The sequence below is a fragment of the Pelodiscus sinensis genome, chromosome 3 (assembly GCF_049634645.1).
Source record: "Pelodiscus sinensis isolate JC-2024 chromosome 3, ASM4963464v1, whole genome shotgun sequence".
Classification (NCBI taxonomy): domain Eukaryota; kingdom Metazoa; phylum Chordata; order Testudines; family Trionychidae; genus Pelodiscus; species Pelodiscus sinensis.
The window spans coordinates 97,783,703-97,810,998 of record NC_134713.1 but is presented as its reverse complement, the minus strand read 5'-3'; the positions used below and the strand labels follow the sequence as shown (position 1 = coordinate 97,810,998).

Sequence of the window (27,296 nt, the reverse complement as noted above, 5' to 3'; positions counted from 1 at the left end):
GTCTTTATTCAGTTGTGGAGGGGGATTCAAGCCTGGCCCATATTCTGGCCATGACAAGAAGTGGATTATGTGCCTGAAAATCTATGACCAGAAAGTGGAAGGAGCCATACTCTGCCCCCACTCCCAGGCCAGAATGTCTGGCTGGGCTCTGAGCAGAGGGCAGACTGTGATGAAAAGGGTGTTAACAGATTTGCCGAATACTCTGGGGTATGTTCATGTATTATTACTCTTATGGGACTGGAGTGTGGTTAACAATTCTATCAGGCTACATCTAGACTGGCAAGATTAGCGCAAATTCTCTAAACGCAAGAGTATTTGAGTAAGAGTGTGTGTATACTGGCGTGTGCCTTGTACAAAAGCATCCGTGCCAGTGTAGATGCTCTTGCGCAAGAAAGCTCCAATGGCCATTTTAGCCATCGGGCTTTCTTGCGCAAGAAATTGATGTTACCTTGAGCAAGAGGACTTATCCCTGAGCGGGAGCGTCAGAGTATTTGCGCAAGAAGCACTGATTTCATACAGTAGAATGTCAGTGTTCTTGCTCAAATACTCGTGGCCAGTGTAGACAGGTGGCAAGATTTTGTGCAAAAGCAGCCGCTTTTGCACTAAATCTTGCCAATGTAGACACAGCCTGGCTACGTCTACACTGGCATGATTTTCCGAAAATACTTTTAACGGAAAAGTTTTCCGTTAAAAGCATTTTCAGAAAAGCGCGTCTAGATTGGCAGGATGCTTTTCCGCAAAAGCACTTTTTGCAGAAAAGCGTCCGTGGCCAATCTAGACACAGTTTTCCACAAAAAAGCCCCGATCGCCATTTTCGCAATCGGGGCTTTTTTGCAGAAAACAGCACTGTGCTGTCTACACTGGCCCTTTTGCACAAAAGTCTTTCGGAAAAAGACTTTTGCCCGAACGGGAGCAGCATAGTATTTCCGGAAAAGCACTGACGATCTTACATGAGATCGTCAGTGCTTTTCCAGAAATTCAAGTGGCCAGTGTAGACAGCTGGCAAGTTTTTCCGCAAAAGCAGATGATTTTGCGGAAAAACTTGCCAATCTAGACACAGCCCCTCAGTGTGCTGTTTGTGCTTACTTTTGCTCTCATATGGAGCTGAATTCTCCCTGCTGCCAGTTCCCCCTCCCATGGGAGCTCTCCTTCAGACACTAGGTTCCTCAGGATGGGGTTCTTTCCACCTTAGTAACACACACAGACACTCACATCCACTAACAGAGCATGCCTGAAAGGACTGGGTAATCAGCACTCACTAGCTGACCCCTCATATGTCTCTGGATTCAGCAGGCTGGGTTTAACAGCAATGCCACACTGCATCCTCATAACCTTTGGACTCAGTGGGCTGGATTAAACAGCACTTTAAGCGGCCATCCTCATAAGCCCCCAGGTTCAGCACCCCCTATCCGCACTTTCACACCACAATCATTCACTGGTAAACCACACAATGAGCAAACCCCACAGGATTTTGGGCACTACAGGGATCTTTAGCTTGGGTACAAGAAGCGGTGTTGCAGAGCGAATGGGGAAGCCAACACAACACCCCTTGAGGAAGAGTGAGTGAAAGAGAAAGAAAGAGAGAGAAGCAACCAGCTTAACAATAAAAGTTATTTATTTTTGGGTAGTGACAGGAAGCAAAACACACAAAACAGTTACAATATTAAATCTAAATTGAAACTGATTACAAATGTTAGGGCTAGCTAACCATATAACAGATTACATAAGGCAGAGTCAGGAGGCTATGCTTGGGGAGAGAGAGAGAGAGAGCGAGCGAGAGACCTCACCACTCCATGGAGCTTGCACTGATTGGAATTCCCAGATGATGATGGTAGCCAGAGGTCTAGAGGGCAGGAGACAAGCAGAGCAGAGTCCCCAGCATGATCAGACAGGAGATGAAGACTCAATGGAACTGATGCAGTTTAAATCCAGGAATCAGAACAGTTTTTCTTGGGCAAGGGTAGGAGTTTTTATAGGGATAGAATAGTTCCAAGAGAATACTGGATTTGTTTATGGGTAAACAGAGGCGAGACAAAATTATTATTGTACTGCAAAACAATCTGGTATCCCAAACTGTGATTTAATTTCTTTCAGTGTATGAATAACTCCTTCATATTTGTAACCACTCTCCTGAGAGCACAAGAGAGTAATTCAGCCAATTCAGTGTCAGCCAATTCAATTCATCTTTGCACAGCAGCAACCACAGTTATTGGGCTGGTTATGACCTCAGCTCTCTGTTGCTCAATTAGGAGAAAGGCTGCAGAAGTCAGTGGAATTATTTCAGATTTATATTGATGTAAATGAGAAAGGAATCATGACCACAATACTTCAATACAGTGGTGGGCAACCAGCAGTCCAAGGGTTGCATGCAGCCCATCAAGGTTCTATGTGTGGCCCAGGAGACATTTTGTTTACCACTGCCCACGCACAGGGTTGTCGGAGTCTCCTATTTTTCATCTGCATTTTTTTCCCTATCAGTATTACAAAGTGACATGTACTTAAAGCAAGGACACATGAAGCGAGGTGCATGCTGATTGCACACAACACTGACTGTAAGAGCCGTGTGTTCCCTCTCCCTTCAATCAAAGTGCTGTTCAATCAGCACATCCTGCAAATTCTACATACACAAGTGCAGTTAGCTAAACTTCCCTATCCCAGGAGACCATCTTGGTTACACAATCTTGAAGCCCACTGACATGAAGGCGGACCACTCATTTAGCAAGTGTGTGTATATGTGTATGTGCGTAAAGAAGACCGAGGAGGGAACAGACAACAGCCTTCAAATATGTTAACAGCTGTTATAAAGAGGATGGTAATCAATTGCTCTCCATGTCCACAAAAGGCAGGACAAAAACAAAAGACTAAATCTGCAGCAAGAGAGATTTAGGTTAGATATGAGTAAAACTTCTTTGGAATAGGGTTCCAAGGGAGATTGTGGAATCCCCATCATTTGAGGATTTAAGAATAGGTTAGATGGTCTAAATTTACTTGGTCCAACCTCAGTTCATGTGACTGGACTAGATGACTTCTTGATATTCCTTCTAGCTCTACATTTTTTATTAATCTGTGATGGTGAGTAGGTCAAAGTGTCAATTTTTAGTTCAGGGAGGGATTTAAATAAATAGGTAAGCGGAACTAAAACACCCCATGTAAAATCTTGACTCAACTGAAGTAAACGGGATCAGAATTTTACTCCTCATTCCTACAGAATTGCCAGCAACTCCTTCTCCAGCACACAAAGCTTACACACATTCCACTGATATCCCTGCCAGGATGGGCATAACTGTGAAAATATTCTTCAGCATTTCTTTGTCCATCACAAATCTTATCATTATATTCAATTAACTGAAAATACAAATAAATACATAATGGCTAAAATGTGTGTCCGACAGGGCTTGTAATATGCTACAAAGTCCCCCATTTAGTCATCCTGCAATTCTATGCTCCCTATAATTTCCATTCAAATCTCTGGAGAAGATAGTGTTTCTTACAGCCAGAGTCAATGTCTTTTTTGTTACTAAATAAAAAATGTCAAAGGAAAGTACCATGATTTAAAGAAGTCTATTTTATAGAGCTCATGTTGTCCCCGCAGTTATTAAAACAATTCTATTTTATGGTTGCTGCTAGTCTTGATGGTGTAATTCTGCCCAAAATTAATGTATTCATAAATAACTGCCCAAGAGCAATATGCCCCTATGCAACTGTCCTTAACGTCACATGAAAAACCTGGTGAGGGTGGTAGCTTGTCATAGATGTATTTGTAAGTATTTAATATTTTAAGCCATCTTCCAAGAAAAACCTTCCTAACACCTAAGCAAAATGTGAATAAAGGCAAATTAACAATTCTAAAAAAATAAGACAAGCGCCTATCAACTGAAACAAAATAGCTGTAATAATGAAAAAAACAACTTAAGAAAACAAGCACTCACCAAACAGCAATTAATTACAGCATAATAATGTAAAACTTACTAATCCCCATAAAGAAAAACTGCTAGAAAAAGGTGCTGCTTTGCTTCAATTTCTGGGTTCCATCTTGCCAAGATTCTGAAGGCTGGTCTCCAATAGAGCCACACTCTTCCCTAACAGTAATCAATCTGGTTGGCCACCAGAAAGATCCAAACCATCCACTGGTAAATATAATATTGATTGGTGGGGAAGGGGGAGACAGGGGGAGAGAGAGAGAGAGAGTCTATGTAAGCATATGGTAGCTGCTTTATTATTGCATTCTTAATAAACACAGCATATTGCCTTTTCCCCTTAAAAAAAAACCCCCGTGTGCTTCTTACAAGCATAACATCTGCAGTGGCAGGAAGCCATTTCCATCCTGTTTGTAACCTGACCCTGCAGGCTCCAAAGCAGTCCCCCCAGGCAAGGGCATAGCACCCTCTTCACACACTGACTTCATCCTAGGTCCTGCCTACAGGCCCTATGGGGCTGCTCTGTCTTCTAGGCACCCTTCCCTGCTGAGCCACCCCTCTGGCCAAGCTGGCTGAAGCCCCTGGAAACAGATTCTCTGAGCCCTGGAGAAAAAATCATCCTTAGAGCTTAACCCCTTCCTACCTAGAGGAGGTAGTTGGGTTATGGGTGGCCAGCAGCTGCCTTTCTACACTGTGCAGGCATGAAGAGACAAGCTGCTTCCAATCACAGGGGAGCGGGACGTGGGTGAGGGGAAGAGATCGACCTCTCAAATACATAGACATCCCTATCCCCACCCCAGTCTCCTTGCATCTGGAAGCAGCTCCCATCCCTTCCCTCCTGAAAAGTGCTGAAAGGCTGGTCATGATGTTGGTCATGCTCTGGAGTGAAATGCAACAGAAATCTGTGATATGTTGCCTTGACAAGACATGGTATCAGGTACCAGGAGAGGCAGGTCCATCCAAGGGACTCAGCCAGGCATGGAGGGTGGAGAGCACTGGGCAGGGAAGGTTGGGTCAGATTGGTCAGTCACCACCATCCCCATAGGACAGAAGTGTATGGGAGTGTGTGTCACCTTTCTCCACACAAACCTTCAAGGTAAGAAACTAAACAAAATGACTCAAGCTATGCAGTAGATCTTTTTAACAGGGGCTCAATCAACCTGATGTTAATTTGAACATTTGTACTGCATAGTTCTGATTGGTTGCCACTGAACTTGCTTGAGTACAAGTAATTATATCAGCTGTCCCATTTTTAGCATAGGGAAATATGATCACCCTAGCTGAGTTACTACAGAGAATTCTTTCCCAGGTGCTTGGCTGGTGGGTTTTGCCAAAACAGTCATGGTCTGACCTACCCCATATTTGGGTTTGGGAAGGAATTTTCAATGATCAGATTTGCAGAGACCTTGAGGGTTGGGAAAGTAAAGTTGCCTTCTTCTGCAGCAAGGGGAGGCCTGGGTCAAGTGTTAGTTCCAACTAGTGTAAATGGTGGATTCTCAGTAACTTGACACCTTTAAATCATGATTTGAGAACTTCAATTACTCAGTCAGAGACTGTAGGGTCTACTACAGGAGAGGATGGATGAGGCTCTGTGGCTGGCAACGTGCAGGAGGTCAGACCACATAATCATGATGATCCCTTCTGCCTATAAAGTCTGAGTCGACGAGACCTGCCTTTGGGCTTGCTCTTGGATTCCTCACCCCAGCTCTGACTCAGGTCTTCAACACCATTTCTTTGAGTATGCTGGGAGACTCCAACCCAAGCATTGGCCAGGCAGGGCCCTCTCTAGTCCTTCCCACCCCTGCTCTACCCTTCCCTGCCCCCCACTGCATCACTTCCCCAAAGTCGCCTCCCCCAAAGCGACACAACCCAGGGAATCACTGAGAGGCCTGGCATGGGATGGTAGCAAGGATTGGACCCCACACTTACTTTGGTGGCACAAGCCGGAACAATTTAGCAATCTACTGCACTCCACTCCCCTAATCCCACATCACTCCGGCGAGTGGAGGCAGTCGGGGCCAGGTCACTCTACTTCCCACTGCTGCAGTAAAGTGGAGCGACCCTGCTGGGAGATGGCAGTGGAGTGAAGCAGACTGCTGCATGTGTCTCTTTGCCTCCTGTGTCTTCCGCCACTGCAGTGAGTGCACAGGCGCCCAATCCCAGCTACCGCCTCAGGCCCCACTTCCAGGTAATTCCCAGGATCACGCTAGTCCCTGTTGGCTTACCTCTGTAAGGGGGACCATCATGTCCATAGGACAATTGGGGCAGCCATTGTGGGGCCTCCCAAAGCACAGGGCCCGGAGCAGGTGCCCTGAACTGTCCTACAGATGAGACAGCTCTGCTACTGGGACTTGCATGCTTGAACATATTCACTACAGGTTGAACCTCTCTAGTCCGGCACTCTCAGGTCCTGACCACTGTCAAACCAGAGAACTTGCTGAATCACAGGAGGTCAATATATCTAGCAGCATTACCAACACTTCCAAAGTCTCTTAGAAGACATTTAGGGATAAATTAGAGCCAAACAACAGCACAGGACACTGAGAGCCAGAACTTGTAGCTGTAAATAAACTTTATGATACAGAGGGAAACTTGGTACACATGACAAGAGGACATCCAAATAACTGAAATCATGCAGGACCACAGATGTTGCAAAACCTGAGACTGCCGGACTAGAGAGGTTCAACCTGTAACAATCAAGAAATGGAGAACAAGGAAATGGCACAGTTTGCACTAGAGAAGTTAAATTTCATTTAATCAGCTAATTGAGTAATCAATGGAATTTCTATTAAGTACTCAATTAGTCAATAAGGGAGGAGGCGCAACCCAGCCAGTTCCCCTCAGCACCATCTCCACTGTGTGTGGGGAAGAAGGGGCAGGAGAGTCAGAGGCGCAGTGGTCCAGGACTCAGCACAAGCTAGGGCTTAGCAGTCCTGGCTCGCACCAGGTCCCGGACTGCTGTGCCTCTGCATTTTAAATGTAATAAGAACTGGGCAGCTCTTATTACATTTAAAAAGCCACCCGGTTCTTGCTACATTTAAAATGCAGTTCCACAGCGGTAGTAGGTCCCAGACAGAATGCACACACATGCCACTTGTCCATAGGACAGGTAATCATACATGCTACACTGGTGCAAAATAGTGGATAGCCCCCACTCTGCTGCTGGGCTTCTGCCAGCATTCTCTTTTTATTCCTAGAGCTAATTAGTTTTTTATAGGTTTTTTCTTTTAATCAAGTGGGTTTGGTTTTTAGTTTAAACAAGTTCAAAAAATGCCAATAGTCCCCTTCCAACTCCCGCTTTAAATTCCCTTGTGAAACTCCCCTATTAGCTGCTCCTGTTTGCTAGCTCCTCAAGAGGGACGAGGGGAGAAGTCCAAGGGAGAAGGGGTTTGGGTGCAAGAGGCGGTCTGAGACTTTGGGGGGGAATATAGGGGCAGGTAAGGATCTGGGGTGCAGATTCTGGGAGGGAATGTGAGTGCAGGACTGCCATTACACATTAAATGGATATTTTCTGCGAACTATCCACAATGACTCCAAGATCTCTCTCTTGAGTGGTAACAGCTGATTTAGAGCCCCTCATTGAACCCTGACTATCTTGGCTAGCAGCCACTGATGGACCTATCCTCTATATGAATCAGCAGCCAACACAACTGAAGAAAAATTAAAGGAATGTCAAGTGAAATGGGGAAACCTGCTTTAATGTCCTGAAAAGATACCTTAATATCTTCTGCATCCTGGAAGTAATTGCAAAAAGTGTCTCATGTGGCACTTCTTATGGGAAGTATTGGGTTCTTCCCTTTCTGGAAGGACATTTTTCCATTCTGGTAGGGCAGTTTGTATATTCTTACACTAAACTGGTAGTCAATGAGTGCACATAGTTTAACACGTCTCCATTTGATTGTGTGTATACATGCCACACTATATAAAAAGGAGAGAATCAATGAAAGTTCACAAATGAAATTACTTTTTGACTGTGTTTTTATCACAATTGTCTTTACATTGAGGGTGATACAATCAGAGAAGTAATTTGTCAGCAGTGGAACTGGCAGCATTTGAGAAGACACACATAGTAAGAACACTTAGAGCTAGAAAGAGGAGAGACTATTATGCTTTCACTCACGTGGCCAGCTGTATGATTTATAGGTGCACCAAGATGGAGACAGCTGGATGGGGGATTCTCAAATGACATTGATTTTCCTCACACTCCAAATATTCTGCTTGAGGAAGGATTAGAGATTGAGCCTTAAAGAGTACAAGTCCCCAGTGTGAGCTTGTGCCACTTGTAGCTAAACCCAGGTTCCACATTAATCCTATTATAGGTAGCACAGCCTATTAACAACGCCCCATTAAAAGTTCCTGTTTTCATGTCTTTGTAACTTAGCCAACATTAACTGTTTGAGCTGAATTTTTCCTTGCTGGGTGACTGCTTTAAGCTGAACTTCTGTTGGATTCTAGCCAGAATGGCTCAGGCAGTTCCAAGAATGAAACAGGGAAAAATAAAGCATTTTAGCCTTTAAAAAAAATTCTAGCAGCCTTTTCTGTGAATTGCTGTAGTGCTCTCATGCTTTGATGAATGGACTTAAATTGTGGCAGGTGGGTATCTTTTTGCCGTCCATGTGAAAATCTGGCCAAGTTTTCAGCCCTGAGAAACTTTAGTTTGCACATGCTTAGTAGACTTCTTAGATTTTAACAAATAAATTCCATGAAGAGTCCATCTACTCTGGCCACGTTCCAGCCTGGGGCTCAGCAAAATTCCCCATACAGTTGCAGTTCTGGGTTGCATGAGCCATACCAACTCTTGGTCCAGGCACCTGAATTGAGCACAGAGACACCCCTACACCACTCACACACCCTGGGCCCAGAAAGCGTGGAGGAGGAAGTTGCCTGAGTGACATGCAAAGATGATAAGAACCAGATCTTTGAAGGGGAGAAAAACAGATTGAGACATGAAAAAGCCTGGAGGTGAAAAAGACAAGGGACTGGAGGTGGGGGAAGAGGGAAACAGACTAGGCATTGGGGTGGGAGTCTGGAACTGGCAAGTAGATAAGAAGAAAGAGCCAGCAGTTGGAAAATCCAATTAAACAGAAAATGGAGGAGAAAGATTGAGATTGAGAGCCCCCGGGGAATGTGGATATGGGAGCAACTGGATGTTCAGTTTGGGGAAAGAGGTAGATTGGAGGAGACAGGGGCAGTCGGAAACTTCAGTATGACTGGGCCTGAAAGTGGGGGTGGAAAATCCAAAGGATTAAACTAGGATTTGCCAAACAAGGAGACTGGGACTGTGATGCAAAATCTCAGCAATGGAGTTTAGCAACTGGCTAGGTGAGGAAAACGTGTTTGGAATGAATAGCGAGGGATGGGGAAGAGAAAGGTTATGGATTTGGAGGGAATTGGCAGAAGAGTCTGTGCCCACACAAGTACACTTCCCTCCAGAGTAAGGATGTTCAGAGTTTAATCATTTAACCAGTAAACTAATAATTACCAGTTAGTGATTAAACTCACCCTTTGGGAGCCCACCAGTGACCAAAAGCAAGACCCCGCCAGCACCCAGGAGTCTACAGCAGCAGAGACAGCTGCAGCAGTGGGGCTGGTGGCCAGGACCCCACAGCAGGAGGGCCAGCAGCCGAGACTCCACCAGCATCTGGGAGATGGGGGCAGCAGGGTTGACTGTGATGGCAAGACTGGCAGCCAAGATTCTGGGAGGGAAGGCAGAACCCACAGAGGGGGTGGTGACTTTTCCCTCCCTACCACTACACCCCCTAAAATGTTGATCAGTTACACAGTTAATGTTTTTCTATATTTTTACATCCCTACTCCAGAGCCTAGATTAGAACCAACATTCTTTGCTCTCACTTCACCTCACTCTCAGCAAGTATGTACAAAACCATGTGCTGCCCTTGCCCACAGGCATCTGCAACTCCCAGGGTATGTCTAGACTACATTGGGTTTTTTTTTTAAATGCCCTTTTTTCAAAAAACTTCACCTGCGTCCACACTGCAATCAAGTTCTTTTGAAATTAAATCGACACTGGTAAACCTCAAATTAGAAGGAAGAACGCCTTTTTTGAAAGAGCTCTTTTGAAAAAAGGCATGTGCGGATGCAAAACAGGAACGTTTTTCGAAAGAGGCAATCAGAACAAGCACAGGTGCTCTGGTGGCCATTCTGTGAATACCAATCAGGGCTTTCTTTTGAGAGAGCCTCCATGCGGTCTGGACGCTCTCTTTCGAAAAAGCGGATCCCTTTTTCGATCGGTTTTGAGGTGTGGATGCTCCCTTTCGAAAGAAGCCTGCAGTCAACGCATATCCTGAGCTGCAGAGCTAGCAACTGTGGTGGGGTGAGCATGCAGCGATGCTCTGCCTCCCACCTCCCCCCACATGCTGCAGGGCCCACAACGCCAGCCGTTTCCAGGATCACACCAAACAGGGAGCCTCTCTCAGCTCCACTGCGCACCCAGACGTTGGCTCCAGGAGCCTCCAGCTCAACCCTAGTCCTAATTGCGATTACACATACACAGGCAACCTTCCTTCCTCGACCGCCGAACTTTCCAGGGCTTGATTTTGCAACCCTCCCATTGTTCCTTCCAAGCAGGGCTGGGCGGGTAGTTCCACAGGTCACCTTTTCTTGGGCTTATTCAAGAGCAACCCCGCTCACCGCGCGCTACCCTCTGACAGGCAGCCCGCCAGGGAGCTGACGCCATGTCCTCAACAGCGCGTTGGGGTCCCGACTTGCACGGTCTTTAGGAGACAGCCGCAGCGTGGCAACTTCCTCACTCGCTGCAGCCCCACCTCGTGCAGGTCCAAATTCCAGCGCCCTTCGCCGCCTCTCCCGCCTGTAGCGCCCCGCCCCCAGCGGCCGCAGGTTTCCTTCTGCTGGCCTCTGCCGCGGCCGGAGGGGGGTGTCAGGCTCTGGGCCGTGGCTGGGGCAAGACTGAAGCGCGCAGGAGGCTGCCTCGCCGGAGCACTAGCTGCCGCGGCCCCGCCCCCGCGGCCGGGTGTTTACTCCGGCTTCTCTCTCGCAGCAGCGGGGCGGGACGGACCCAGCTCTTGCCGGGGAGCCGCGGAGGGACCGCCCGGGAGTCCTGGCTGCGGACAGAGCCCCCCTGCGGAGATGTGAGACCTTCCCTCCCGCCCCATGTGCGTCCCCCGGTCCTGGAGGCGGGCGGGAGCACCCTGGCTTCTCATGCTGCAGCTGCTCCTGCCTTCCCCAGGGGCGCCAGGTAGGCTGCGGCCGCTCTGGCCGGATCCCGGGGCGCGCAGGCTGGGGCAACTCGCTGTGCCCGGCTCCCTCTCTCCAGGGGTGGGGACCAGCTGCCCTAGAACCGGCTTTTTATGTTTTGTCGCGTGGGGTCCAGTGGCTGCCAGGCGCGCTGCGGCTGGAGTGGCTCTCCAAAGTCCACGTAATTAGTGAGCCCGCGAGACAGTCCCGATTATTATATTAATTAGAAGTGCGGCCAGCGCAACTCTCCAGTTCCCAGCGCTTGATCCTGGAAATGCTTTCGGGTTGAGCAACTTCGCTCGCAGGAAGGACTTGAGCCAAACGGGACAGCTCCCAAAAGTTAACTTACTCGCAGAGGTGTTCTGAGGAGTAGTCCTGGTGGTCCCAATTCTGCAGCTGGATCTGTGCAGCAGCAGACAAGGTCTGTCCATTTGGATTCAGCCTCAGCCTCTGGGCCTGCATTTGCAAGATGTAGCTTATTTGCTGTAATGTGCATCATTGGATCACTAAATCTCAACATCCCGAACTCTGGGTAATGCTGGGGATTCAACCCGGGAGCCTGAGAGTATGGAATGGTGGTTTGGTGCTGCCAATTATACCTATGTGACCTTCCTTTGTGAAGTTCATATCCAGGCTTTTATTTCAGACCTTGTCTGACAATAACGAAGGGGGGGGGTGTGCAGGTAATAAAAGTGCAGATAGATAACTCATTTAAGCCTTTATTACCTAAAAATAGTATTTGGCATAAAGCATAATTTACTTTTTTAGTTTTACAAAAAATTGAAAGTGCCACTAAATCAACAGATAAAGTGACACTGACAATTTTAAAATCTTATGTAAACCAATTTCCTTATTAGTGATACTCATAACACCATAGACTAAAAATTAAACAAGAAGTCCTGTGGCACCTTAGAGACAAACAGATTTATTAAGGCATAAACTTTACTAGGTAAAACCCATTTTATCAGATGAATTGGAGTGGAAATTACAGAGGTAGGGGTATTGTGTTAGTGAGGCTAATCAAATCGGGATGAAAGTAGTCAGAGCATTTGGTGTGGAGATGTGAATATCAAAAGAGGGGACATTGCCTTTGTAATGTAACCAGTTAAGATCTTTATTAAATCCTAAATTGGTTGTATTGAATTTGCAAATGAATTCCTATTTGGCTGTCTCTCTTTGTCATTAGGTTTTGAAATTCTTTTGTAGAAGGATGACTACTTTCAAATCCATTACTGAACATCCAGGGAGGTTAATGTGTTCTCCTACAGGTTTATGTGTTATACCATTCATGATGTCTGATTTGCGTCCATGTTTCCTTTGGCATAGAGGCTAAGTGTAAATATTTATATAAGATAACATCCCCAGATCATTTCTTTGAGCTCTTTGTTTACCTTTATCATACCTTTTGTATAAGACAATAAGATACTTGTCTCTTTTCTCACTGTCAGGTTCTCCAACCTAATTTCATATGCTACAGGGGATAGTAGCATTTTAAAACAACTGTTTTCATTGGACTTTTACAGTTTACTTGTTTCAGGTTTGATAAAATGTATGTTTAGTAAACATACACTTTTTGAGTCAAAATTAAGTTCATAGAACTCTTTTGAAATATAATTTAGATTGGATGGTGCCCAAAGTAGTCAGGTACTTACCAATGACAGAGGAAGACAGCCCCAGAGAGCATTCAGACTGAATGTGCAAGAGAGATATGGAGGGAAGGGAGAGAACATAAACACAAAGGCTACGTCTACACTGGCCCCTTTTCCGGAAGGGGCATGTAAATTTCACTAGTCGTCGTAGGGAAATCCGCGGGGGATTTAAATATCCCCCGCGGCATTTAAATAAAAATGTCCGCCGCTTTTTTTCCGGCTTTTAAAAAAGCCGGAAAAGAGCGTCTACACTGGCCCCGATCCTCCGGAAAAAGTGCCCTTTTCCGGAGGGTCTTATTCCTACTTTGGCACTTTTTGCGGAGGATCGGGGCCAGTGTAGACGCTCTTTTCCGGCTTTTTTAAAAGCCGGAAAAAAAGCGGCGGACATTTTTATTTAAATGCCGCGGGGGATATTTAAATCCCCCGTGGATTTCCCTACGACGACTAGTGAAATTTACATGCCCCTTCCGGAAAAGGGGCCAGTGTAGACGTAGCCAAACTGGTCAGGTCAGTGGTAGCTACGTATTGAATTAGTTGCCTGGTTTGTTTAAATAAAAACTATTCCCAATCTCTTCTTCCTGAAACCTTTCCTGGTTCTTGACTCACCTCTCAACTACAAATCACTATTGAGTTGTTATAGAAAACAAACAGTAAACCCCTGGCTAATCTATGCCAGTCTCGCTCAGATACTCCCTCAACATAGCAAACCCAGAAGGGTCAGGTGGATTTGGACTTGGGCAACCAGTCTGAGCTGCCATCAGCGTAGCAATGTCCATACTATTTTTAGTGTCCTAGCTCAAGCAGGACTAATGTGAGTGTCTGGCCACAATGGGAATCCCAGCTGTGAAGTACTGTGCAGACGTTCCCTTATGCCATAGCCTGTAGTGTATGCCCAGTCCTTATTCAGCCTGAGGTCAGAGGGGCCTGTGTAAGGGAAGCAGGATCGGGCCCTAACACTGCATCGTGCTCAGGGTCTAAGAGAGCCTGATTCTTGTCTCACCCTGGTATACATCAGAAGTAATTCCAGTGAAATCAGTGAGGTAAATGCAGTGAGAGGAAAATTGGGCTAATGTTACATCAGTCTTTTTGCACTTCCAAGATAAAGTATTTTTGTGAATTCTAGATGCTAGAATAGGAAGTGACCAGTGATCCCTGTAAACTGAGCACTTGGGCGGTTACCCAGGAGAGATTTAGGTGCTGGCCAGATGTTTAGTACAGCATCCAGAGCCAGCAGCATGTGTTTCTAATGGTGGTGCACATCTGCACTTGCCTTGGTGCACACAACATATTTTATTCCGCACATAGGTGGACAAAATTAGAGGGAACATTGGAAACCTAGTTCTTCTTGCTTCAGTTAATTCTTATCAGTCTCCTCAATGCTCCTACAGATGCTCCAAGGTATTTAGACAACTAATTCTCACTGATTTCCTTGGAAGTTATGCCTAAGGAAGTTATCCTTTGAGGATATGCCTAAACCCATAAAGGCTTGCGTCTACTCCCATGCCAATCCATTGCCAAACTTCTGTTAGTAGTGTGTTTATCTTGGATGCTTTTGAATACCTGTAGTGATAGTTTTAGAGGGGTAGCTGAATTAGTCTGTAACTTTAAGGTGCTACTAGACTTCGTTGTTTTTTAAATTGGCTTTTTTTAGCGAGTGTTTATCTGTTTTCACAATCTATTCTGTCCTGCCATCTATAGTTTTGAAATTCTCTGTTAATAGGAATTCACAGTGTGTTCACTGTCTTCGACATAGTTCATTTTCTTTTAGACAATTAATTGTCTGTACTTCATCAACTTTAATCCATTAATCCTGACATTTCAGTAAATGAAATGCAGGGTCCTCACCAATTTAAATGCATAGGCTCTATTTATCTTCTAGAGATAAACAGAGAGCCCTGGTTTGATTTGTCTCTTCTTAATTGTGGCCTTAATTACCAGGGGTTGTTTTGAGGGGGTTATGGCAGCAGGGCTAATTTCCAGTTATTCATGAGATTAGGGGAGTGATGCTGTCAATCTGAATCAATCAAAAATCCCTAGTTTTCTGGCGGGTTGTGAATTCACACCAGAAATATTGCTCCTGGTCAAAACTAGGCCAAATATCCTGGAACAGTTCTTTTATAAAGAGGGCATAGAATTGCTTTTTGGTTGATAGATTTTTTTTCTTTTTATTGTTTGTTTTTATTGAGTAAGGTTTTTTTTAAAAAGTGGAAAGAGTTTTGTGAGTTGTGAAGAATGTCTCCTGTTTCCCTCATCAGCAGTACAGGACATGAGAACAGCCACTGGCTGAGAACTTGTTGTCCCAAAGTCTTACTCTTATTTACTTTCTGCATTCCCTCAAATATCCCATGTTTAGTCAATCACATGAAGGCATAACAGAGGAGTTGTGTATTTTGTTGTGGGGCGTAGCTCCATACTCTGTCTTCTGTGCTCTTGCAGCACAAGACAACTGAAAAGCTATTTTAATTGGCTTCTCTCAACATTATACTTCTGTAACGGAATCCCCATATGGTGCAGAGCTAGATGAACCCTCCTTCTAACTCTCAGGGGTTGTCTCCACTATGCCTAGGATCCGCCATTAATTTATTGTGTCTCCTTAGATGCGATAATCCAATCTCCAAGTGCTCTTCTGTTGACGCCGGTACTCCACCAGGACGAAAAAGGCGTCAACATGAGAGTAACCCCCTCTGACCTTACTGTGCACAAGATACCACAGTAAGTACGTCAACTCCAGCTATGCAATTTGGGTAGCTGAAGTGACGTTGATTAGTTCGACAGCAGAAGTTAGTGTAGACTAGCCCACTGCATAGGCGTTGTGGCCAGAGCATGTTTCTTGCTATAGAGAGCCTCAGCTGCCAGATCTGGACTAATAGGCATAATACATACCTAAAGCTACTTGAATTGTCCTGAAGGCCTACTCTGGAACTGGAACAGGCCAGGATTGTTGTAAAAGGCATAAAGGTACTTGAAAAAACAACTAAGTTACACGCACTCAATTCTGGCATTGTTCAAGAGCTGTCCTATAATCCCCTATTTTGGATTTTCTGTTGTTTGGCAATCTTTTGTACAACAGTGGGGCAGGCACATTCAATCTTAATCTGGATTTTAACATTCACATTCACTGATAACTCCCCTCCCCCAAATATTAGGTTTTGTTGGTTGGTTGGTTGGTTGGTTGGTTTGTTTTAGTGCATGGTTCATATAGTAGTGGATTGTGCTGTAGTATTTAAATGTCTCTGAAATGTTAGGCGTTCTAAAGTCTCATTATGTAATATTCTGGCCACGATCTGACCATTTGTGTGTTAAGGAGAGAAATCCCATGTACAGTACATCTTAAAGGTGTATTAATGAGGGCTTTTTAGCAGAAGGTGGGAAGAGATATTGTAAATCAATCTTCAGTCTTGTGTTAAAAATCTGTCCTCTGGAAAGAGCGATGAATTTAGAACATTTCCTCCCACTCACTGATTTCACTGTTGAATCAGAAAAAAAGTCAAAAGACTTTAGTAAATTTTTCTTGACTGTGTCAGAACACTCAGCTCTTCCTGAACAGCTCTGTAAGTCCTCGCTACTAACTTCTTTTCCCTCCTGTTCTAGAAAACCCCCCACCCATAATCTCTTTGTTAGAGGAAGCAAAAATTAGAACAGTTGTATTTTCAAAGAGCAAGTGCTGTGTTATATTTATTAGTGTGTAAATAGCACTATAATTTTGGCTTGAGGATGAGACCTTGAAAAGTGCCTTCTCAAAATTCCTTCTGGTGTTTTGTTTGTAATTAAAGCTCAGAAAGATATGTGAGCTGCCAAACCCAATTTTATTTTCTTTGTGGTTAATCTGCTGCTTTGCTTACTTTTCAAATCATGGAAAGTGTATCTGGATAGCAACAAAGTCCTTGAGTGCCAAGATGCAACCCTAGCCATCCTATTAAATAAACGTGAGGATATGATTTCTTTTTACACTCACTAGAGCATTGAAATAAACAAAGTAGCCCTTTGTAATAACAAGCTGTTGTTTGGGAAATAGAAAAGAGCAAGAAGATAAAGGATCAGAATATTAGGGATGTTAAAATGCATTTAATTTTGTAAACATTTACCTGCTGCAAATTTCAGCGGTTACATGTATACATATGGAGGAACAGGTGGAAGCTGGTGCTCCTGCCTGGCCATCCCCCGCACTGCTGTGTGTAACTGTTAGGATTAACCAATGAGTCCAGTCTCATTGGTTAATCGCGTAAATGGCTACACATTCACATCCCTCATATTTATTAGCTAACCTAATATAATGTCAGGGTTCATCTAGACTGCTTTCCTCTCCCAAAAGAGGAAATGAAATGAAGCGATGATTAGCATATTCTCACACTTCATTTGCATATTTTCTTCCAACCGTTTTTACGGAAGAGGTTTTTTCGCCAGAAATGCAGTCTAGACGCAGCTGTTTTGCAAAAAAAAAACCTTTTTCAAAAAAACCTGTGCTTGTACATTTCAAAGGAGGAATATGGAGGTACCTATCAACTAATGGAATAGTCAATGGAAAGTCAGTTAACCACAATTTAACATCCCTAATCTCCACAGCAGGAGATTGATGAGAGCAAACACTCCTGTCAACTTCCCTTACTCCTTGCAAATTGAGTGCCGTGATCTGAGGAAGTGGGTCTGGCCCACGAAAGCTCATCATCTAATAAACCATCTTGTTAGTCTTTAAAGTGCTACATAGACCTGTATTTTGTTTCAGCTACACCAGACTAACACGGCTACATTTCTACCACGCATCAACCAGTGTGCGCCCTCAGTCTTTGATTTAGCAGGTTCTTCCTGTACCTGCTAAATCCAATGCCAGAAGATTGATTTTCAGTGTGGTAAGTATTAGACATGGCTCTGCCTTCCACTCTATATATTTATTGTAGGAAACTGTTTCAGATCATGGTGTGATTGATGCTTTGGACTCTGATTTCCAGAACCGAACACACAAACTACTCTGTTAATTTTAAAGAGAAGTAGCTGAGCATAGAAGGCATAGAAATAGCTGAGCATAGAAGGCATAGAAACATAAAATAGCATTGAGGGTTGGAATAAAACAGACAGCTGGATTTTCATTAGCGATGTAGGTGACTAATCGCATAGTCAACTACTTGATAAACCTAGGTGCATCGGGTATTTGAGTCACTACTCGCTTCCCCTTCCCTTGTTGCCTCTGATACAGAGGCAGGAAGGGGGGAGCAGGAGCCGGTGCTGGGGGGAGCCATCTTAAAAGCTGGTTTCCCCCCAGCACCGTCTCCGTGGGGTGGGGGTGGGGGGGGGCAGAGGAAGTAGAGGCACAATGGGGAATCGGCCAAGCAGCTATTACTACATTTAAAAAGCAGAGGTAAAGAGGTCCCCCGCTGCACCTGTGCCTGCCTCCCTCTCCCCTGCCTTGGAGACAGTGCTGTGGAGAACCAGCTTTTAAACCGGCTCCCTTCCCCTTGCTGCCTCTGATAGAGAGACAACAAGTGGGGGGAAGTGAGTAGTCAAGTAGTGATAAGCCTAGGCTTATCGGGTAGTCAACTACTCGGGTAGTCACTTACATCCCTAATACAAATCCAGCTGTCTGTTTTATTCCAACCCCTAATGGTATTTTATGTTTCTATTCCTTCTGTGCTCAGCTACTTTTGCTGCTCAGTCCCAGATTTGCGCAACTCCCTGGAGCTACCCCCGCTGCGGCTCTGCAGTTTAAATATAGTAGGAGCTGGGCTGCCTGCACCCCAAACTCTTACTATATTTATACTGAAGAGCCTCAGTGGGGGTAGTGAGCATCCCTCCCCCCTATTGTAGTCAGTGAAAATTCCATCAACTGTTTGATTAGCTAATTAAATGTTACAAATTAGGGATGTTAAGTATTAAGTATTGCAATTTCATGTGTCAACATTCAATCCCAATTGCTATCTTTACTCTGCCTGGTATATTGTTCTCCTGTGTGATTGCTTTTCTTAATTCCAAGACAAGCAAGATCATGTGGTACTCCTCAAATAGTATTTCTTTTGTGAATGTTTTTCAGTTATGTTCAGTTTTATGGCTATGACGTGTGTGGAACTTCATTTTTATTGTTCTTCTGCAAGAGCCTATTGAAGACTTACAAACTATGTTGTTGGGGATTTTGATACTTTTGGGGAACTTCTTCCAGTAATACATGGCCAATGATTGAGAGAGAGAGAAAAATGCCTGTCCTAAGTAAATATGGGAATCTGAAACAAAACTCCAGACCATATTGAAGACACTCAGATTTGTATCTGGGTTTTACTCATTAGTGTACACATCTCTAGATTTAAATAGGTCTTTGTTTAAAGACTCTTGTTTAGAATAGGTTAGATTCTGTGTTGAACTGGCTGCTCCAGCAATGGAGAGGGCAGTGGTGGGCAACCTGCAGCCCGAGGGCTACATGTAGCCCCTTGGGGTTCTGTGTGTGGTCCCCAAGACATTTGTTTGCCATAGCCCACGCCAGATTCTGCTGGTTTTTCTCCATGTAGGTTTTCTCCTATGGATATTAAAAAAGTGATACACACTTAAAGCAAGGGCAGCTGAGGTGAGGTGCGTGCTGATTTGACATTAGGGATGTTAGTTATTGTGAAATTGAATAGTCGTGTAACTGCATGAAATCTTAGTGGTTACATGACTATTCTATAGTCTCCAGAGACAGGGCTGGCAGCCAGTGCACTCCAGTTCCACTCCTGGGGAGCCCCCTGTCATCCCATGCTGTATCAGAGGCAGCAGCATGGGGTGGCAGGCGGAAGCTGGTCCAAACCTATGCAGACCGGATGCCTGCTGCCCCACACTGCTGCCTCTGACACAGAGGAAGCAGCATGGGGTGGCAGTAGACCCTGTCCACAGAGGGTCTGAACTCCCCATGGACAGAGGTTGGTCTGTGGCAGCAGCCCTTTCTGCGGGGGTCCGAGCTATAGGAGGCAGCAGGGGGCAGGGAGGCAGGTCTGCAGAGCCAGTACACACAGGGAGCCTGCTTGAAAGCCGGCACCAGCCTGCCCCCCTCACCTTCCATGCTGCTGTCTCTCTATCCAAGCCAGCTCCTCATGGGCACCAGCTCCCGATTCCCTGCCCCCTAGCTGCCTCTCATACAGAGGCAGCAAGCGGAGAGGGAGTGCGTGTAGTTGGCAAGATTAACCAACAAGATTAAGCCCAGGCTTATTGCTTAATTGTGTAGTCATCCACATGTTGACCTCCCTATTGCACACAACACTGTGAAAGCCAGGAACTCCTTCTCCATCTAATCAAAACACCACTATGGTTCAGTCGGCGCACCCTGCAAATTCTAGGTATGCAAGAGCAATTAGCAGAACTACCTTATCCCGGGAGACCCTTTCGCTTATGACAATCTTGCGGCCCACTGAGATGAAGGAGGGACACTCGTGCAGCCCACTAATTAGCCTAAGTTGCCCCACACTTAGTAAAGAGGCTCACCCAGTCTGCCTGGCCTGCACAAAGGAGTTCTCAGCTGGTAGAATAGTTCTATCCTAACCATCCTCCCAGTCCTTAGCATTGAGGTCATGGCCAGAGCACACTGGACTCCTATTATTCTCTGCCATCCATAGCTCCTGAGGTTATTGTGACCAGTAGCTACAGGCAAGCCCTGAGACAAGTCTGCACAGAGATGGCATAAAGCCCTCTTTGCCCTCTCTGGCTTCCACCTCTGTTCCCAAACTAGACATAGGAGTGGCTTAAGAGAGATCACACTGGGAGAATGTTTCTTTACTGGGTGTATAGAACCTTGAATCTGTTCATAGCAATTTCTGCATTTGAACTGGAGCATACCGTAAAAACACAGACATCAGGGAATGGATATTGGGGTGTTTAAATGAAAAGAGATAATTTTTTCTGTTAGATTCTCAGGGGATTGCCAGAACTTTTAGATGCTGTGGCGGTAGTAAGTGTTCTTACCTGTGGTTTGCACAAGACTTAACTCTTCTTAACTTGTCTTTCGCTAGCTTTTTTTTCTCAAAGTGCTGCAATATCCTGTTTTTGTAGTGTGTAATGTTTGAACTGATAGAGTACAGGATGTAGCTCAGAAACATTTAAAAGTAGCTACACACTAGGAAGTCGGAGGCTCATGTCACGGAGGTTTAAATTTAAAAAGGTGGCAGGAGGGATGAAGCTCTCCAACAGGTCAAATTTCATTCAACCTTGGATAGCTTTGTAGATGGGACTTGTCGGTATTTCAGGTTTCATCATCGAAGAATCTTATCCTTTATACTTGCTATGATCAGTAAGTAGTTAGAGTTCTGTCTGGAAGGCCATTGAATATGTGTACGCTGCCCTCAGACCGTCCCGGCTCAGTCCAAAACATTGTCTCTGTGGTTCTGCTGTATATATTAATTTTATTAAAGGTGTGTTGGCATTCATTACTCTATATCTATATGTGACAGAGGCAGATGGTTAGGCTAGCTCCTTCCTTATTTATGATTCCATGTTCAACATCAGTCTCTCAAGTTTATCTTAGTGGGATAAAACAGCAGCAGGTGTATGAAATCATGATGGGTAGCTTTTCCAGAAGTAAAGCACTTTTAATAAAAATGCTTCCACTGTAAATAAGCGGGTGGTTAGTGGTCTGCATCTAAAATTGCACACAGTGTCTGAGATTATGCTGGACTTTTCCCTGCAGCAGAATGAAATGAATGTTTTCCTGTGTGTTATCAGAGAGCAGTTGCTCAACCTAAGACTCCAGTACTTCTTTCCTTGAGGCTTATGTGGCAGCCCCAGATTGTTCTCACACAACTCCCTTTCTCCTCTTTGCAGAACAGGGCTAGTTCAGACACATCGGAAAAACTTGAAGCATCTGAGGGGCCATGGATTTGGGAGTGATGGGGCCAGGTTTGCCAGAGGTGATTGTGTCACATGCTCCATGAGTTTGGGAGCTGAAATGTTAGGCACTAGGAAGAGAAAGAAGTTGTCTGTACACACCAAACAGTGAAAAGCACCTGAAGGATTATATTAAATGAAGGATGATGCTTTCAGGTCTATGGGGATACTCTCTGCTGGCCCCCAAATCCATAGAAGAGATCACATCATAGCAGAGTTGTTGCACTCACCCTGTGAGAATACACTATAATGCTTTTCTGGGGTAAGCAGGAAGGTAGTCCCAACATCTTAATTATTTGGATTTGAAATTATGTAGGGCAAGGGTTCCTCTTGCTCTGCCTGCTATTTGGCTGCTGGATTTGGGGGAATTGATGGATGTTTAGCTCAGATATGTTCCCTAAAGACACTGAATTGGGAGTGCTCTCCTCTGCTGGATCAGAGGGACAGAGTTGCTGTCTCCAGTGTAGTCTCCTGTCATTTGCAAGTCTGGATATAGGCAGGAGATAGATGTTCAAAGAGATTGCTTTGCTGTCTTTGAAGCTGCCATATCAGACTGACCTGAAGTGTTAATAAGGCTTTGGGGCCACTTTTGTCTCATTTTGGGACTCTAAGATAGTGAGAAGTATTGAGCTAACACCTTGAAGGAGCAATGAGCCCTGGAAAATGGGAGGCCTGGACTTAACCACCATCTGGAAGCTTCATCCTAGGTCTAGGAAATAGTAGAGATTCAGGCATAGGAGTTTAACTTGATCAATTAACTCTTAAATTCACAGGAGCAAAAACTCTAGTCTGGACTAAGGATGTTAAGGAGCGGGTAATTGGCTAATCGTGTAGTCGACACAATTTGTATCAACTACACAATTAGTTGATAAGAGGAGGTGCTCTGCAGGGCTGCAGTGGGGGTAGCTCTCTGAGCCGCATGAGCCGGGACTGAGCAGTCCCAGTTCATGCTGGGTCCAGGCTGCTGCAAACAGGGGTTGCTGCTGGAGCAGCCTCTGCCCACAGCCAGCCTGTGCCACTGTGAACAGGTGCTGCTTCGTGGCAGCCTTACCTCCTCCCTCTCCCGCCTCTGATAGAGGCAGCAATGGCACTGCGGAGATGGTGCTGGGGGAAACCGACTTTTAAGCTGGCTCCCCCCCAGCACTGGCTCCTGTCCCCCCCCCCCCCCGCTACCTCTGATACAGAGGCAGTGAGGGGGGGAGGGAGGGAGTAGTTGATTACTCAACTCAACTACTTGCTTACATTCCTAGTCCAGACAAAGGTTTGTTAATAAGTCAGACAGTAAAATCAGAAACACCCTTCAGGCAATAAATACAAAATTATCAATTTTAATTGAACTATTGTTACTTAATGGATGATAGCACTCCGTAGCATGAGCATCATAACTAGAGATATTAGTGAGTAGTCAACTACCCAATAAGCAAAAGCAGCAGGGCACGGGGGGAAACAGAAGCTGGTGTTGGGGGACCCGGCTTAAAAATTGTATTGACTATATGATTAGTTAGGTAACTGCAATTTAACTTCCCTATCCATAAACAACCTCAGCAAAGGATATGTGAAAAGAGAGGCTCATTCTGATGCCCCACCTGTATAATTTAGGAACTGTTCCAGAACATTCCACACACCTTGGTTCCAGCCTTAAGTATTTTGAAAAATATTATTGGGAGTTCAGACAACCTCATACAAAAATTTTATTTTTCATGGCTGAATCTGGCTTTTTGGTAACAGATAGTGATGTTCTGTCCTGGGGCACTGCATATGCCCCCTCACACCTTTCCCTTCTCTCTCTCTCTCTCTCTCTCTCTCTCTCTCTCTCTCTCTCTCTTTCTCATGCCCAACATCTCCTGTCTCCTTTTACACCAACTCTATTGCCTTTTCCTGCTATTGCTTCAGTGCCTCCTCCCGCTGCTATCTGTCTCTCAACTATCCCTATCTTCACTTCAGTCCTCTTTCCTCCTCCCCTCTGGCGATTGTCAGTGTCAGCCCAAGCCAATCCTTCATTCCTGCACTATACTCCTCTCTCACATGGTCACACCCATCTCCCAGGCAGGATTTCTGCCAGTCTTTTTTCCCCATCCCCACGCACCTCCTTCCTTTCATCTGCTGTCCCTGGAATTCATGTTGCTTTTCTAAAGAATTCCTCAAGCTCCAGGCCCTTTTAATCGCTCATTCCCCCACCCTGACTGTGGCTCTCCCTGATGACTACTGCTGTTGCTGCCTCTTTCACCTCCTTTCTCTCTCAGTGCTTGTCTTCACGTACAGCGCTATCGCAATGGTGCTGCAGCAGCACTTTAGTTAAGAAGAATGATATCCAGGTCAAATTTTCTTTGCTCACATGGAAACAAATGTCTTCTAAATGCCAGCTCTTCAACCTCAGCCAAGCTAGTTTTCTCCTGGCTCTCACATTAGCAATAATAAATAATCTGTCACTGGAATTTAGCTATCAATCCTCTTGATGAGGCATGTGCTCAGATAGAATTCCATATGCTCTTGTAGCAAGCTGTCTTTGTTTTGCAGCACTCACAGAAATAAAAGGCATTGAACCATTGCTATTTTTCGCTAATATAAAATGGCATGACTTTAACTCAGCACAAGGATCTGATCAGTTGAACAAGTGACATTTTACCTGATCCCTGTTCTAAACATAACCACATAATTTTTCTTTCCAATTGTAAAAAGATTCTAGCACTGTGCAGAAATGGTGGTGACCTGTAATTAAAGCTAACCGGCTTTCTAGACCATCCAAACTGTGATGTAAAAAAAGATGACTTCAAATTATATTCCTGCTTTGCAAATCGTTGCTCGTGGAAGTAGTCTCATTGACGTCAGTGGGTTTGTTTGAGTAAGGACTGCTCACCTAAGAGAGTTTCAGGTTTAGTCTCTCAATTTTAAATAATTCTTCGTTAGTTTACTCAGAGGCTTGACTGTCTTTAAGTATAGTTAAATTATTATTCTGTATTTGTTCTTTCTTTCTAAGACAGTTCTGCCTTAGAGTCATAAAAAGTAACATGTTGTTAAGACATATTTATTAGGGATGTTAAAAAGCATTTAATTAAGTAACCATGTAACTCCCGAAATTTTCAGTCGTTATGCACGGGGAGAGGGGAGCCTGCATGTAATCGTGAAGGCTAGCCAAAGAGCCTAGACTCATCAGGTAACCATGTACATGGTTACACTTTCACATCCGTAATATTTATATTAGTATATTATCGTGTGCTCACAGTCAGGATCAGGGACTGTTGCATTAGATCAGAGGTGGGCAAAATATGGCCTGTAGGCAGATCCGGCCCACCAAACCTTCAGATCTGGCCCACCACAATCCTCTAGTCCAGCAACATCCTGTGGCCCCAACAGCACCCTCGGTAGACTCCCTGCCTGGCAAGCTTCTCATAGCAGCCAGCAGCGAGAGCCAATGTGTGTGTGTGCACCATGTACCCCAAGTGGGAGAGGTCTCCACACACTGTCCCTGCCCCCAGCGCAATCTCTCAGTTCCCATTGGCCAGAAGCCAGCCAGTGAGAGCTACCTAGGCCATGCTTACAGGCGCATGCATCACACAAAGCCTCCCTCCCCAAGAGGCTCTGGCAGCCAGCTGTTTTGAGTGGCATGTGGGGGCATGACGGGTAGGGAGCCTGACCCAGAGTCCTGCTGAGCTGCTAGCTGGGAGTCATCTACGACGAGCGCCTCCTGGCTAAAGCCTGCACCTGGCACCACACTCCTCCCTCAAGTCAGGATCCACTCCAGCACCTAGACCACCTCCCAGATCCTGCACCCCCTCCTATATCCCAATCTCCTGCCCCAGGCCACAACCCCCTCCTCCACCCAAACTCCCTCCCAGATCCAAAAACCCCTCCTGCACCTCAATCCCCTACCTTGAGTTTCTGCAACCAACCTCTATTGCAGACCCCGCACCTCCTTCATTAACAGAAGTGTGGCCTTTGACCATTTACCAAATGTAGTAGACCTCCCACCCAAAATTATTGCCCACCACTGTGCTAGATGCTGTGCAAATACAGAGGTACACCCAGTCTCCTCTGCATAGTAGTAGAGGCTCCACATTTCTTAAATTATAGGAGAAATATAGAAAGAGGCTTCATTATAATGGAAGTGATAATGGTCATTTCAAGCATTTCCTATGAAATAGAACGTTTTTATGCATCTATTGAATCTGGCAAAATGGAGAACACAACCAATTTCTGATCTCAGTTATTCAGGCAACCCCATTGAAAGCCAAGGATTTAGTCCTGATTCTCTGCAGTGTAATTGAGCTTAAAATGTGTCTATAAGCCGTTACATATTATCATAAACTTCATCAGAAATCTTGGCATATAATTTTAAATTACCTTACTATAGGCTTTTTTGTGGTACTGTTGTATTAATTTAGATGACAGATATGAACAGGACCAAGAACAAGAGTGGAAACAGGATTTCCTGAGTCCCAATCCAGAGCATTACCTGAGCATGTACATTAATCTTTCCATCTTCTAAATCAGTTGACTTCAAGGGGAGCAGGAGTGTGACTTTCTTTAAAGAAAATCCCTTCTCTTGCAAGTTCTGTGGGTTTTGCTCACTAGATTGCCTAACCCATTGCAGGCAAGATCTCTGTCTTGAGTACTCCTTGCTTCACAGAAACAACACTGCACAGAGGAGGGAAGCAAAGCATGAAATGAAAACCCCACTTTGACACTTAGGCTTCGTCTACACTACATGTTTCTTGAGCAAGAAGCCTTTTGCACAAGATTTTTTGCGCAAAAACTTCTTGCACAAGAGCATGTCCACACCTCAATGCACATCACAAAAGCAATGTGCTTTTTGTGCAAGAGAGTGTCCACACTTCATGGCAAAATGGCCATTAGAGCACTCATGCTTTTTCCCATAGGGGTTTCTTGCGCAAGAAAGCATCCACACTTGCCTTTTTGCACAAGAACTCTTGCGCAAAAGGGAGTTATGCCTCATAAAAGGAGGTTTACCTATGGCAGAAAAAGCCCTCTGTTCCGCCGTTTTACTCTTGATTTCCTTGAGGAAAAAGTGCATTTGAGGTGTGGACGCTTCAGCTGTTTTCTGCGCAAAAACGTGTGTTTTTGTGCAAAAACCTTGCAGTGTAGATGTAGCTTTAGTGTATTTTTAAAGATATTTTAGTGTAATAAACATATACATGACTTAGGTCTGCTGTATAAATATGCTGGGAAAATGTAAATACTTTCATGTAATGATGGATGAACTTCAAAAGGTTCAGGGAGTGAACAAGTAAAATTCAGACTCTTGACTTCCATAAGTGTTGGTATCCACTGTGTCTGCAACAAGAGCTGATTCCTTCCATTTAGTGCAATTCAGTGAGACTATTAGCATGACAAGTATGCAGGTGTTTCCAAACTATGCTTTTTGAAAGCTAGCTGACCCGCTAGGATGTGTCAAACTTGTTTACAACCCTCCTAGGGTAGGTCTTAACACCATGTTTGAAGTTTGGTTGCTGGTGTCTGTCTGTCAGCAGCATCCATTCATGATCTGCATGATTTACAGTCTGATGCCATGTCTACCGTCTTCCTCCTAGAGTCGTGCACAGTTTTGCAGTATAGCTTTTCATGAGAAATCTCTTTATGACTCTTTGTACTTTGAGAAATTCCCTTGTTTGTGCTTCCCCATATTTTGAGCATTGAAATGAAAAGTACTTCTGTCTTTCAATTT

At 44.9% G+C, this 27,296-nt stretch overlaps 1 protein-coding gene across 2 annotated transcripts in view; it reads left to right on the top strand.

Moving 5' to 3' along the window:
* Positions 1 to 10,494: 10,494 nt before the first annotated feature.
* Positions 10,495 to 27,296, top strand: part of IL20RA (interleukin 20 receptor subunit alpha) — a 51,696-nt gene continuing 34,894 nt past the window's right edge. The window contains exon 1 of one of the 2 annotated variants that reach the window (XM_025178071.2): positions 10,495 to 11,133. In XM_025178071.2, coding sequence (XP_025033856.1) covers positions 11,049 to 11,133 — 85 coding nt within the window. In that variant the 5' untranslated portion in view covers positions 10,495 to 11,048. The remainder of the gene's footprint in view (positions 11,134 to 27,296) is intronic. The other variant, XM_006112725.4, reaches the window with a different exon arrangement.